We start from the raw sequence: 15,770 nt of genomic DNA, 5'->3' as shown, positions 1-15,770 counted from the left end.
CCGGTGCTTTGTTTAATTTTGCAGCGTAAAAAGAATGTAAAAAAGGATAAAGAGAACAAATTGACTGTCTTCCTGGATAAGACAAAGGAAGAAGATGCAGCAGATACGCCATTTTCAAAGTCAAAATATGCCTTAAGGATCCAGAATTAAAATGTGCAACCTTTACGTTTCACTTAATCTCCATTCCGGCATAGTGTATTGCTTGGAGTTCAGTCTACATTGGTGTCATGGTTTGCCTGTAAAGAGTACTAGTAAAATAATTGGCTATTTTTTGGGATATCATATCATTTTATATTTTTCAGACTTTAAAATTTTCATACTTAAAATTTACATTTTCATACTTACATTTTAAATGTCCATACTTAAATAAAAACCTTGTAATTTTTCCCTATGGTGAGAGCAGATGATTTCATGTTGTCTTTGTATTAAATGAGAAATATAACACGATTTTCCATGTCTTCCTATCCTGTTACACATAGTAATTGTCTCAAACCATCATACAAAGCAGATGTGCATGATCTGTCGCCCTCCAGATGTTAACCCCCCCCCCAATCTGTGCTGGGTGGAGCTGACAAAAGCAGGAATCCCTATAGCATCTGGAGTGTCACGTATACCCCACCTGCTTAAAAACAGTCCTATGATGCTTTAAAAAAATATGTCGAGGTATGTATTCTTTTTTGCTGGACTCAACTTCATAGGATGAATGACATATTACACTATGTAACAAAATTTGAAAAAAAAAATCTGTTCCTGCTTTGAAAGTGTTATTTCCTGTTTAATTGTGTGGTACTTAATTTGAAAGTAGTTATTAAACTCTAGAAACTTTGTTTTTGTGGCTGCCACAAACAATGTTGAATTGGTTGAGACTTGAGATATTCACTGAAAAACTATCAAAACGTTCTGCAGGATGTCCAGCAAAAACAAAGTTGTTGTACTTTAATAAAGTTTTCCCATGTTTTTGTGATAGAACCAATTAGGAAATGACATTTATAATACAGGAACAAAAATTGTGTTGCAAAGTGCAGTGGATGAATAGTCAACATTGGATTGCATCCAGATTTTAGTCATCAGACTGAGGCTAGTCTAAGCAAAATTTGACTCCACATCTAATAAGTAGTTTGGATGTTAAGTTCACTGTCTTTACAGTTCCCACATGTTTTCTGTGCCTATAAAGTATGAGTTGAAAAAGCATGGCTTTTGGGTTGCATGCAGTCCCCTGGTACGATCCGTGCCTCACACATCCATTTCTAATACCTTCTAGAAGCCATGGCTCTCCCTCCCCGAAACAGTTTAAGGCTTGTGGGGCTTTCCCCCAAAACCTGAAAGTTATTTCTTGTCCCAGAGAGGCGTCCCAGAAGGATACCATGATCAATGGTATCGAAAGCCACTGAGATGTCCAAGAGAACCAACAGGGTCACACTCCCCCTGTCCAGCTCCCTACGGAGATCATCCACCAAGGCGAGCAAAGCCGTCTCGGTGCCATGGCCAGGCCTGAAGCCAGACTGTGACTGGTCTAGGTAGTTGATGTCATCAAGGAAGCCCTGGAGCTGAGCAGCGACCACCCGCTCCAACACCTTGCCCAGAAAAGGGAGGTTTGAGATTGGTCTATAGTTATTCAAGATCGTGTAATCAAGGGAAGTCTTTTTCAGGAGTGGTCTGACCACAGCCTGTTTTAAGCCTGATGGAAAAATTCCTTGCTCCAACGATGTATTGATGATTAACATAAACCAATCAATCAGACCATCCTTGGCTGATTTAATTAGCCACGACGGGCAGGGGTCCAGAGCCAATGTAGTGGCTTTCACTGACCCAAGGGCCACCTCCATGTCCTCGGAACGATCAAGCTGGAAGGAATCCCACAAAACCGGACAAGCAGATGCCTCGATCACCTCTCTTGGAACTGCGATCAAACTGGAGTCCAGCTCAAGATGTATCTGAGCAACTTTGTCTGCAAAGTGCTACACAAATTCGCAGCACCGAGTTTTCGGGTCATCGAAAGTCTCCACCTCAGGAGGGTGAAGAAGTTCCCCAACAACCCGAAATAACTCCGAAGATCTATTAAATGCAAATCCTATATGGGCAGTCGTGAGGTCTCCTTGGCTACCCGTATAGCCACGGAATAGGCCCTAAGTGAAGCCACAGCCCGTGCTTGGTCAGACACATCCTGAGATTTCCTCCAGTGGTTCACAACCTAAGGTCCATGGACCACCAGTGATCCCCAAGAACTAAAACATGGTCTGCGGCCTCTCAATTACTACACTGCTGCAACAAGAGCGACTGGTCTTGCAAAACCCTCTTATAGTGCCAAGCCAATAGGGATGTCAGGAGAGGAGCAGCTGACTACCCACGAAAAGCACGACAACAAGCCTCCTGATTTCTGTTTCTCTTCTTTCCTCCCCCTGAGTGGAGCCGTTACATGTGGTGCCTGGAAGGGGGGGCACCTTGGTGTCTTTGTTTTTAGGTCTGTTCCTGGGGTTATTTGGGATGCTGGTTCAGAAAATTGCATTGGATAGACCACATCAGCTCTGTGGGTGAGCAGATGGCAACTACTGGATGGCATATGTGCTGTACCAGAAACGAAAGCTGATGTGGTCTATCCAATGCAATTTTCTGAATCAGCACCCTCAAAATAACCAAACCAAATCTAAAGTTGACCAAAAACTGATTCATAACCCTTTTTGGTACTAATGTTGGAGGGTGGTCCCCTGGTCAAAGTGGTCCCTGGATAAAAAGAAGTTGGGAACCACTGATCTAGCCAAACCTCTATCTTAAAAGAAAGATTGAAGGAAAGTAGGAGATACTTACTTACTTACTTATTTATTTATTATTCGAACTTATATGCCGCCACTCCCCTGGGGCTCGGAGCGGCTTACAAGAATGGCTAAAATCTAACACAATTTTAAAACAATTTAAAAACAGCAATATCAAAAATCAAAGGCCTGTCGAAACAGGTATGTCTTACATGCCCTGCGGAAAGCTGATAAGTCACTGCTGTAAAGGCTCTGCGTCTGGTTGCTGTTAGACGCAAGGTCTTGACACTGGGGACTTCCAATAGATCTTGGTCCTCAGAATGGAGGGATCTCTGGGGTTGGTAGGGGTTGAGGTGGTCCCTCAGGTACATTTAACCAAATCAGTATATTTGCCTCTGCAAAAGCGTTGTAAGTGTCTCACATTCTTAGATTTCTACAAAGATCTTGGAATTAATATAATGTTTGACAGACTTTTCAAGAATCTAGTGATTCTGTTCTAGAAGGAAGTTTCAAACAATCCAAACTACAAGAGGTCTTTCTCCCACCCTGGACCTTCCACAGATAAATAAACCCCATATTCCTTGTTACCAACAGACCTCACAACCTCTGAGGATTCCTGCCATAGATGCAGGCGAAACGTCAGGAGAAAATAACCAAACCATCTAAAGTTGCCCCAAAAAACTGGTTTGTATCCCTTTTGGTACTAATGTTGGAGAGTGGTCCCTGGTCAAAAAAAGGTTGGGAATCACTGTCCTAGTTCATCTGGTCAAAGGAGGCACTGCTCTTAGCAGTGATCATTCTTATGTTTGTTTAAAGTTGCTATCTGAGTGCTTCCTTCATAAACTCAAAATTGAAAGAAGTTTGTGAAAGCTTTGTTTCAGGAGGAAAGTACTGTAATACTTCCCTGGGCTAAGGGACACAAGAAGCATATGCTGTTCATGATAGAAGTGTGGCTTCTGCACTTGCTCATTTAAGAAATCGAAGGACTAGATTCTAAAAATATGTTCTATCTGCATAGAATCTGGGTCCATAAGGAAGTTGGAATTATTTCACACATATTTAGACCTGCACTTATTCTGGATAGTTACAGTGGAAGTTATAATAATTTTAACTCATGGGTAACTTCTTTGTGATGGATCTTGAGACTTTAACCACATCAAAAACTTCAAAATACTCGATACCCTAAAGTTTGAAGTCAGAATGTGGAGGAAAAACAAAGCAACATCTATAAAGAAATACAAGCAATAAACAAGATCTTAGCTAACTTTTGGAGGAATTGATTTATTACATTTTTACTCGGATACATATGAAATCTTAATTTCAAGTTAATCTTTCCTACAGTATAGCACAGTGGTTCCCAACCTGTGATCTGTGGACCACCAGTGGTCCCTAAGGACTAAAATATGGTCAGTGGACTCAATTGCTACACTGTTGCAACGAGGGTGACTGGTCTCTTATAGTGCTGAGGCAACAGGGATGTTGGGAGGGGAGAGGCAGACTACTCACAAAAGGCACGACAAGACTCCTGGCTGCTGCTTCTCCTCTTTCCTCCCCCTGAGTGGAACCATTCCATGTGGTACCTGGAAGCGGGGGCGCATTGGTATCTTTGTTTTTAGACCTTTTCCTGGGGTTATTTGGGGTGCTGAGAAAATCGCATTGGATAGACCACATCAGCTCTACATTATTAAATATGGTTTTCTGTAGGCGAGCATATGTTGACTACTGGGTGGCTTTATTTATTTATTTATTTATTTATTTATTGTATTCTTAATACCAATTAAAACAGTATTAAACAGCATATGTCCTACATCAGAAGCTAGAACTGATGTGGTCTATTCAATGCAGTTTTCTCAATAAGCGCCCCAAATAACCAAACCAAATCTAAAGTTGAACCAAAAACAGATATGTAACCCTTTGGGTACTAATATTGGAGAGTGGTCCATGGTCAAAAAAAGGTTTGGAAGTACTGGTATAGCAGGTTTTGTTCCTCTTCAACCACAAAATAGTCCACTCTTTGACTTCTCTGGAATGGGATAACTAGGTTCTGCTGCTTGAAGAAGGTAGAAGGCTCTTCGACTCACCAGATATTTTCCTCTTCTGAGAAGACTGGATTTGATACCAGAGTTGTATAATGTTCAACTCAACAGCCTTCCAAACAGGTAATAATGAGGAGCAAAGAATTAATAGTCTATCAACAGCTCAAAAGCCATACATTCTTTGCCCTTGCTTTGTGTGATATGTCAAAAATGGAAAACCAAAATATCTGGATGGCTAAAGATTCTCTATTTGTTATTCAACAGACTACTTATTTTAATCAGCTTTACATACGGACATGCAACTCAGGAAAATGCAGTAACTCTGGGCTCTGATCATTGCTAGACTCAGCTTCAACTGTAACCTTTAGCATCGTTGGAGTTTCAGTCAAAGAAGTGGCCTTTCATGTATAAATTACAATTTTTTCTATCAGGCTAAGGTTTGGGCTAATTCAATTTTTAATCTGAATATTTCAAATGCAGTTGGCTAAAAAGGGCTCTGACAGTGCAAATTTTTGCACGAGAGCCAGTAATTCACATGTGGATATTGCCAAAGAGTATTTTAAAGCCGAAGTATTGCAATATTTCTAGGTGCAAAGATTACTGCAGACGCAGACCGCAGCCAGGAAATCAGGAGATGCTTACTTCTTGGGAGGAGAGCAATGTCCAATCTTGATAAAATAGTGAAGAGTTGAGACATCACACTGGCAACGAAGATCCACTTACTGTATATTCTGGCATATAAGACTACTTTTTAACCCAAGAAAATCTTCTCAAAAGTCAGGGGTCGTCTTATATGCAGGAGTAGTCTTATATGCTTGGAGTCGTCTTATAGAATGGATGCTGAAACTTCCAATCCGGATTGGAGAATCTGTGGATGCTGCATATTGTGGGGGGAACTCAAAATTGGCAGTGCCGACTGTATGAAAGCATTAAGGGTGACGGTGTACAAATAGGATAGGAGAAAATCCATTCATCAGGATTCATGGACATAGTGCGGTCCCGATGGTGAGGTGAAGGGAAGATGTAAGTGAAGGGCGGAGTATGGAAAAAAGAGAGTGGCTCTGAGCCCAGAAAAACACAAATATTTTATCTGTCTGGCCCACCCTTGTATCCTATTACCGCACCTCCTCCTCTGCCTCTCAGATCTCGCTCCTGAAGACTGCAGTGAAGTGGTGCAGGTGCAAGATGTGAGAGGCACAGAAGGAAGTAAAGTAATAGGAAAATTACCATATTGAAATCAAATATGGTGCTTTTAAATTTTTATTTGGTGTGCGTTGGAAGAGGGATAGTCTTATACAGCGAGTATATCCCAAACTCTATATTTTAACTGGAAAAGTTTGGGTCGTCTTATATGCCCAGTCGTCTTATATGCGGTATATACGGTAGTTAAAGCAATGGTATTCCCCATAGTCACCTATGGATGTGAGAGCTGGACCATAGGGAAGGCTGAGCGAAGGAAGATAGATGCTTTTGAACTGTCGTGTTGGAGGAAAGTTCTGAGAGTGCCTTGGACCATGAGAAGATCCAACCAGTCCATACTTCAGGAAATAAATCCCGATTGCTCATTGGAAGAATAGTAGAGGCTAAGATGAAGTACTTTGGCCACATGAGGAGACAGGAAAGCTTAGAGAAGACAATGATGCTGGGGAAAATGGAAGGAAGAGGGGGCCAATCAAGGGCAAGATGGATGGATGGCATCCTTGACGTGACTGGCTTGACCTTGAAGGAGCTGGGGGTGGTGATGGCTCACAGGGAGCTCTGGCGTGGGCTGGTCCATGAGGTCACGAAGAGTCGGAAACGACTGAACGAATCAACAACAACAACAACAACAACGCAATAGAAGCTGAAGTACCCCCTTGAATGTACTTCAACCTCTAGAAATAGCTAAGGACACCAATTTCATCTGAAAGCTGTGGGCATGTCTTTAAGAAGGTTTTTTTGTGTGTGTGTACGTGTGTGTGCATTCATGTCCTTGGTATTGCAACTCATGAACAATAAAATGTCCCCCAGTAATTTCCCTAGTAGCACTTGCAGATACAGTCTGGCCTGCTGTTTTATAGTTGAAGAGGAGAGGGTTATTTTTCTTGGAACTGACATGTTTTCTGAGCCGGCTTAATAAGTCTGTCTCCTCACCAACAGTGGCCATGTGATGAGCATGACCAACAAGTCTAATAATACCATGTCGTCAATGCCATCTGCTTTTTGAACATCAGCACCCACTCAAAACTTCCATGCATTTCTATTTATTCGTTTTCGAACGGAGAAAAACAGCTTGGATGGAGTCAGGTTATGTCACCAAGCAATATGTCGCCTGATGTTGACTTGGTCGCTGTACGTATTTCCTCACTTTTTGCTATTGGTCCATTTATATCGATTAAATATTATTATTGCCTGATTGCCATAATGTGTAAATATCTCCGTATGTCAAGAAGGCAGCCAAATGACACTAGGTAAGAGAAGATCCCTGAGCACCGCATACTAGGTGTTGTCAGGCAACTGACCTGCACGCCATACATAGGTTTCCAATATTTTCCTTAACACTGATCCGTTGCCTTGTTTTGATCTGCGATACAACAATAAGGCATCTACACACGGGTATATGAGCACATGAGCACACTTGGCAGCCAGCTAGGAGTAAAGCAGAACCTAGGCTTGTGTTATTACTAAACTACTTTGCTTCTGCTACAACCCAAATGAAAAACAATGCCAACATGCAGAATAATATTTATTTATTTATTTATTTATTTATTTCATACATTATTAGCCTAGAGCAGGGGTCTCAAACCTTTTCAACAGTGGGCCAGGTCACAGTCCCTCAAACTGTTGGAGGGCCGGATTATAATTTGAAAAAAGGCATGACTGAAGTCCTATGCACACTGCACATATCTTATTTGTAGTGCAAAAAACCCTTAAAAATACAATAATTAAAATGAAGAACAATTTTAACAAATATAAACTTATTAGTATTTCAATGGGAAGTGTGGGCCTGCTTTTGGCTGATGAGATAGGGTTGTTGTTGTTGTTGTTGTGTGCTTTCAAGTCGTTTCAGACTTAGGTTGACCCTGAGCGAGGGCTGAGTAAATGACCTTGGAGGGCTGTATCCAGCCCTCGGGCCTTAGTTTGAGGATGGCCTGGAGTTTTAGCCTTGTAGGTATACAGTACATGTAAACTGGGATTACAACAAATGTTTTGGGGGCTATAACTAATCCCTGGGTATATTTAGGGGGACCAACTTTCAGCCATGAATTTAAGGGAGACTTCGTAGCCACAAATTTTGCACGTTTTTAGCGACGTGGCATCGCTCCAGCAAATATTCATGGAATTGATAATATTAAAGAAAATTAACATTGAATGTAATCTATAGGTCGTAATGTAGAATAAAAAATTACAAATGTTTATGTTTCCCAGGGAAGTGCCCAGGGAAATTAATTAAATTAAATTAAAATCTGGAGGGCACATTTGTCCACTCTTGTCTTGGTTTTTAAGTCGAATGCTCTTCTAGAGGACTTCTTGAATCCATCAGCTTGCTGCAGCAGCAAGGAAGACGAAACAAGTCGAAAATTTCCATAAAATGAGATATAGTACAGAAAAGCTTTCCAAGGGTTGATCAGACTAGAAACTGAGTGGATGTGTCTCTGTGCCTTATTTTATAGAAAGATTGTGGTTTGTTTTGCTGTTGGTGTTCTTCCGAATACATCAGTGTGGTACTGTACACAGGGATGGGACTAAAGAGGCAGGAGAAGCAACCGTAACATGTGTTTTTAAAAGCAGATTTAGGCAAATATTAGAGAACATTTTTGCTTGCTTTATTTCTTGTACATCGCTTCTGGAGGCTTGGTGAGCTAATAAGCAAAATAATAATAATAATAATAATAATAATAATAATAATAATAATCAACTTTATTTGTACCCTGCTGCCATCTCCCCAAGGGACTCTGTGTGGCTTACATGAGGCCAAGCCCAAAGTACATCAAACAAAACACCAATAAACACAACATCAATAAACAATCAATAAAATACAAATCATATAAATCACATAAACAAAAAAACAATCAATAGTGACATAAACAATTTAAAAAATGGCCGGGCCAAATGTAATAGATTAAAACTGAAAATATGCTGACGTGAACAAGGTAAAATATATCTAGGATAGGATTTTTCGGAGAGAAATGAGGGAGCACAATCCATCCTAAGTCAGTATTAAAGTGCATTGTGAGGACATATTGCTGAGAGTTCTCTTTATTCTGGGAAGGCACACTGGAACAACCACGTTTTCAGGCTCCTCCTAAAGACTGCCAACGTTGGGGCATGTCTAATAACAATCCACATGAGTTAAAACCCTTTTTGGTGACAATTAAATTGTATTGCTTTTGTCATGCAGTCTTATTATATATTGCTTTGAAATAGCATAACTAGAATCTCAATCCCAGTTTCTCAATCCTTTGGAATGCTGAAATTTGAAATTCCGGGAGGCGCTAACACTCTTGAGCAGAGAAAGGTAAGTTCCCTTATACGCTATCATATAAAATCCAGATTTTCTCCTTTGAACTGGATTATATTTATCTGTTTATTTATTTATTTAGTAGTTTTGTATACCGGTCTTCTCACCTCCATTCGAGGGACTCGGGCTGGTTTCCAACATCAATATTACAGACCGTCATTAAAACATCATATTTCTAAATCACACTAAAACATTAAAACATTGAAACAATTAAAATGGCAAAAATACAATCATATAATTACAGTGGTCAGTCATCATCAAAGTCATTATTTGTCGTCATCCATCCATATCACAGGATCATGGCTCATTCGTTGAATGCCAATCCCCCAAGCCAGGTTTTCACCTGTTTCCTGAACGTTAGGATCGAAGGAGCAGTTCTGATCTCCAGTGGAAGGGAGTTCCAGAGTCGAGGGGCCACCACCGAGAAGGCCCTGTCTCTCGTCCCCACCAGCCGTGCCTGTGAGGCCGGTGGGATCGAGAGCGGGGCCCCTCCAGACGATCTTAGTAATCTTGATGGTTCATAGGGGAGGATACGTTCGGACAGGTAAATTGGGCCGGAGTCGTTTGGGGCTTTATAGGTTAAGACCAGCACTTTGAATTGTGCTTGGAAACTGACTGGCAGCCAGTGGAGCTGGTGCAACAGAGGAGTAGTATGCTCCTTGTACCTCGCTCCCGTTAGTAACCTGGATGCCGCACGTTGGACTAATTGAAGCTTCTGGGCAGTCTTCAGAGGCAACACCACGCAGAGAGCGTGGCATTGTTGACTCATCCAGTTCAAAGCAGATAATGTGGATTGTCTGCATTGATAATCTGGATTATATAATAACACTTTATTTATATTCCACCCTTCTAACTGAGGGGACTCAAAGCAGATTACAGTATATAAGCAGGTAAACATTCAATGGTTTATTACAATGAAATACCATGAGACACAAACACACAGACAAAGGCAAAGACTTCTCCTTTCATTTCCGGCTCTGCCTTTTCCCACTGAAGCGCTACCTAGTGCTTTACTCACATTTGCACTTTTTTGAACTGCTAGGTTGGCAGAAAGTAGGGCTAAAAGTGGGAGCTCTCCTGTGGATTTGAACTGCTGACCTTCAGGTCAGCAGTTCAGCAGCACAAGGGTTTAACCCATTGCGCCACTACGACACGGCAATGTAGAAGGGGGCTAAGGAGCTTGTTAAACTACAATTTCCATAATTCCATTGCATTGAACTATGGAAGTGAAATTAGTTTCAAACTGCATTGATTCTACAGTGTAGAAGAAGAAGAAGAACTTTATTTTTCTACCCATCCTCCATCTCCCTGAAGGAACTCGGGGCAGCTTACATGAGGCCAAGTCCAAGGCAACATACAATTAAAAACAGAACAGTAACATATTAAAATAGCAGAAAAACAGCATAAACAATAATAAACAAGCATCAAAAGCAACAACAAACTCATTTTTGGAGGGGAGGGAGGGGTAAATGCACTCTCCCAAGGGGAAGACATTGATGATTATATTTTTAATGGTTTTATATGAATTTTTATTATGTTATGTTTAATGTTTTGAATTGGTATGTATGTATGTATGTATGTATTTCGTGGCATCAAATTGTTGCCAATCTGTACACCACCTTGAGTCGCCTTCGGGCTGAGAAAGATGGGATTAAAAAATGCTGGAAATAAATAATATAATATAATATAATATACTGTATTGTATGTTTTGCCTTTAGTTTTACACAGAGAAAAAAACCCTGGAAAAATTCTTAATATTTGGCTAATAAATTCCTTTGTTTTAAGAATTACGAGGGTGGAATGAAAAGTAATGCATCCACCTCCATTATTTGGATTTGGATGGGAATATTTTAATAAATCAAATGCAGAAATAATCCTTAGAATGTGCTCTTTAACTACCACTATTAACTTTTCCACATAATCACCAGACAATTGGATACATTTCTGCCAACGATGAACAAGTTTTCTGAAGCCGTCACCGAAGAAGTTGACACTCTGTTTCCGCGACCCATTGTGCATAGATCTTCTGATAGCCAAGCAAAGCAATAATGTTACCCACGCGTTCTTGTGAAATGTGGATTATGCTTGAAATTTCTCTCTGAGTGATACAACGATCGTCCTGAATCAATCTTTCAAACTTTTGCTTGTGAAACTCAGTGGTTGCTGTCACAGAACATCCAACTCTTTGCTTGTGAAACTCAGTGGTTGCTGCCACAGGACGTCCAACTCTTTGTTTGCAAGTAAGTTTAAACATGTTGCCACCTCAACATCTTTAAATGTACTCATCCAGTGAAGCACAGTACTCACATCAACACAATCACCATAAACAGTTTGCATTCTCTGATGAATCTCCTTTGGGGTGACACCTTCTGCTGTCAAGAATTCAATGACTGCACGTTACGTAAGTCGCATTGACCGACCGTCTGTGCAGCGTTCCATACTTCGCACTTTAACAACACACCCAAAATTCAAGGTGCAGGTTTTTATCTACAAAGCCCTGAACGGTTTGGGACCCGCCTACCTGCGTGATTGCATCTCTGTATACGAACCCACACGATCCCTTCGATCATCCGAAGAGGTCCTGCTCTCGATCCCACCAGCATCGCAGGCGCTATTGGTGGGGACGAGAGAGAGGGCCTTTTCGATGGTGGCCCCTCGACTCTGGAACTCACTCCCTAAAGACATCAGACAGGCTCCAACTTTGGCAGTCTTCAGGAGGAACTTGAAGACGTGGCTGTTCCATTGTGCCTTCCCGGAATAATGACCCCATAGCACTTTGTCCTCCAAAGCACTTTACATTTAAGTCTGCTCGTATGCCCTTCCACAAACACCAGTATCACCTTCCGTTCATGTCCCAGCATTATTTCCAATTTTAACTCTACATTTATCCTTCCCACTGTTTTTAATTATGTGTTGTTTTATTGATAACGTTGTGTATCTTGTCTATGTGTTTTTTATTGCTTGTACTGTTTTATTATTGCTTGTATTGTTGTGTTTGGGCTCGGCCTCATGTAAGCCACACTGAGTCCCTTGGGGAGATGGTAGCGGGGTACAAATAAAGTGTTGTTATTATTATTAATAATTATTATTAAAATGGAACTGTAGAGGAGGGTCTACTGAACAAGCCAGTATCTGCCGCATAGCAGTTCTGCCATCTGTTGAGAAGGTGGAGGCATTACTTTTCATTCAACCCTCATAGCTCAGAGAAAGCAGAGCTCATGTAGATGACGCAGGGGTTAAATTTCCATTCCTTAGTTAACGTAAAACCCAATCTTATTAATAATAGATTTACGGGGAACCTTTTTATATGACGTTATCCACAGTTTATGTTGACAATTGATTTTCCTGGTTGGACAATGAAATTTATTACCTGCCGTTTGATGAAGATAATTAAACTGACTTTATACAGGGTTGCTATCATAAATGTTGATTGAGCCTGTGAAAAGCTTGCATAAAACTGTGGCAAGACTGGAAATGCAGAAACTGATAGCTGCTTTCATTGCGTTTAATAGTCTCTGGACTTTTTTGTTTTTGCCCTGACCCTGATTTTGCAGGTTTTTATAGTGCCTTTTAAAACTTGAGAGATGGCGGAGCTTCTTTTTCTTCTTGGGGGATGATCATTTAATTTAAATTAAACCAGCCTGCGAGTTTTCTCCCCTGTACAAAGTGTATCAAGGTAAGAAAGAAATGACGTGTTTATCCAGCCAAAACGCTGAAGTGTATTTCTTTGCTTTGTGGATCATTTTTCAACTCAATATATTTTTGTGGGATCTCTGTTGTACGCAACAGGCTTGTAGTGAGTCGCTTATGAAATGAATCGGCTCCCGGCGTAATTGAAAGCAATTGGATCCTGGGCTGGCAAACCCTTCGGAAATGTTGTTGGCTGAATGTTACATGCTTTTGCTTATTGAACACCAATTCTGCTTGTGACGCCTCTTCGTGACATTAATGTACAGAGCAGAAAACAGCATGGGATTTTCTCAAATAGAACAATACTGTTGGTCTTAAAAATTGATGCGATCAGGTTTGCTAGCCTTCCTTTTGCCAGAATATAAAAATCATATTTGCAGGAAACTAAGGCCCCAGTGGTGCAGTGGGTTAAACCGCTGAGCTGCTGAACTTGCTAACTGAAAGGTCGCAAATTTCTAATCTGGGGAGCAGGGTGAGCTCCCGCTGTTAGCCCCAGCAGGGGCGGCTCAACCCATTACGCAAAGTAAGCATTCGCAGTATAGTTGATTTTGCCCAGGGGCGCTCTTGAGGCGCTCTTGGGGGGAAATAGACCTTGACATATGCGAGTTGTAGTTACTGGGATGTATAGTTCACTTACAATCAAAGAGCATTCTGAACTCCACCAATGATGGAATTGAACCAAATATGGCACACAGAACACCCACGACGAACAGAAAATATATATCAGTGATTGGTTTGGGGGGGGGGGTGCCAAAATACTGTTTGCTTACTGTTGGAAATTACCTAGGGCCGCCTCTGAGCCCCAATTTCCTTATTCTTCCTACTAATTACCCAGATCATTTCCTCTAATCAGACCCGGAATGAACAGCCACAAACCCGTACCCAATATTAGTGTTGCCTGCCATAGCATTCCACTTAATTCCTGGCCCCCCTAGAATTTTTGGGCTTGCACAAATCTTGGCCTGGCCTTTTTAAATTTTTAAATTGCCTTGAACAGGCAGGATTCTTTTAATATATGAGTGTTATGGTGACAATGTTTATGCTTATATTTTGTTTTGTTAATCTTATGGTTATGTTGTTTTTTACTTTGTATGTTTTGTGATGTTACCTGGGAACCACTCTGAGTCCCCTCGGGGAGATGGAGTGGTATATAAATAAAGTATTATTATTATTATTATTATTATTATTATTATGTCAACCTAGCCGTTCAAAACATGCAAATGTGAGTAGATCAGTAGGTACTGTTCCAGTGGAAAGGTAATGGTGCTCCGTGCAGTCATGCTGGCCACATGACCTTGGAGGTGCAGTCATGCTGGCCACATGACCTTGGAGGTGTCTACGGACAACGATGGGCTCTTTGGCTTAGAAATGAAGAGCTGGCGTTGTCCATAGTCACCTCCTCACAGGGACGGTTTGACTGCATGGAGCGCCATTCCCTTCTTGCTAGAGTGGTACCTATTGATCTACTCACATTTGCATGTTTTCAAACTGCTAGGTTGGCAGAATCTGGGGCTAACAGCAGGAGCTCACCCTGCTCCCTGGATTCGAACCGGTGACCTTTCGGTAAGCAAGTTCAGCAGGTCAGTGGTTTAACCCACTGCATCGCCGCTCCAGAGAAGCAATTGATAAATTACATTTATAACACAGGAACAAACATTGTATTACATGGGTTGTTGTAGGGTTTTTTGGGCTATATGGCCATGGTCTAGAGGCATTTTCTCCTGACGTTTCGCCTGCATCTGTGGCAAGCATCCTCAGAGGTAGTGAGGTCTGTTGAAACTAGGCAAAAGGGTTTATATATCTGTGGAATTACCAGGGTGAGACAAAGGACTCTTGTCTGCTGGAGCTAGGTGTGAATGTTTCAACTGCCCACCTTGATTAGCATACAATGTGCTGACTGTGCCTGGAGCAAACTTTTGTTGAGAGGTAATTAGATGTTGTATGGTGTTATTAATGAATTACATTGTTAATTTGTGCGTGTCTTGGTTTTTTTATTATTAAAAAATAAAAAAAACAGATAAAAGAAAATCTAGAAATTGAAATAAACTCTAAAATTCATAGTCAGTGGTCCATCTGAGAAAAAAGAGGCTCTGAAAGAGCAGTGGGAAGGAAGGAAGGAGTCTCAAAGTGGCAGCAAGCTGGCCTTAAACGAATTCAGCCATGAAAACACCGTCACTCATTTTTGAAATGTAGGGCAGAAGGACACAACTCAAAATTGCTGTTGGGCTGACAAACCCTCTCAGTCCTCCCATTAAACAGCAGGACAAGCACTGGCTTTCCTGTTGTTTGGCGGAGGAAAGGATATTTGGCAAACCGAGCCGCAAAATGATGGGGAATGGAAACCATGGGGGATGCGAGTTGTGCATATTGGGGAAGGTGTGAAGTTCAAACATCAATTTCCAGGGAAAGTCAGGCTGCCAATTTAAACTGCGGCATTTCAGGTTGCTCATCAGCTTGTTCACTCTATTATTGGATGCCTCACATCCAGTAAAAATCCTCATGTTTCCCAACATGTATGTGCAAAGGGAGCAAAATCCCTGGAGGGTGGTCCTTTCGAAATGTGCTGCTCAGGGGCTAAACCAGGGTATGGATGGTCTCACAATTGACTCAAAAAATCCCAGGCTGGATCTACACTGCCACATAATCCAGTTCAAAGCAGATAATCTGTACATGGTGAAACCAGAGAAATGCTCCTCTCGAAATCTTCCACGATAGTGATGTCCTTTTAAATCAAATGTATCCCTTCCTCCACACCTTCTTTGCTCCCAAACTTGAAATTCTACCAAACCAGAG

General features: G+C 41.3%; 1 protein-coding gene across 1 annotated transcript in view; it reads left to right on the top strand.

Annotated features, from left to right (window-relative positions):
* KIF11 (kinesin family member 11) overlaps positions 1 to 385 on the top strand; it is a 42,143-nt gene extending 41,758 nt beyond the window's left edge. Inside the window, exon 22 of the mRNA XM_060768712.2 lies at positions 25 to 385. Coding sequence (XP_060624695.2) covers positions 25 to 150 — 126 coding nt within the window. The 3' untranslated portion in view covers positions 151 to 385. The remainder of the gene's footprint in view (positions 1 to 24) is intronic.
* The last annotated feature ends 15,385 nt before the right edge of the window (positions 386 to 15,770 follow it).

Source organism: Anolis sagrei, chromosome 3 (genome assembly GCF_037176765.1).
Source record: "Anolis sagrei isolate rAnoSag1 chromosome 3, rAnoSag1.mat, whole genome shotgun sequence".
Lineage (NCBI taxonomy): Eukaryota > Metazoa > Chordata > Lepidosauria > Squamata > Dactyloidae > Anolis > Anolis sagrei.
The sequence above is the reverse complement of the archived record's forward strand: the minus strand, read 5'-3'. Positions and strand labels throughout refer to the sequence as shown.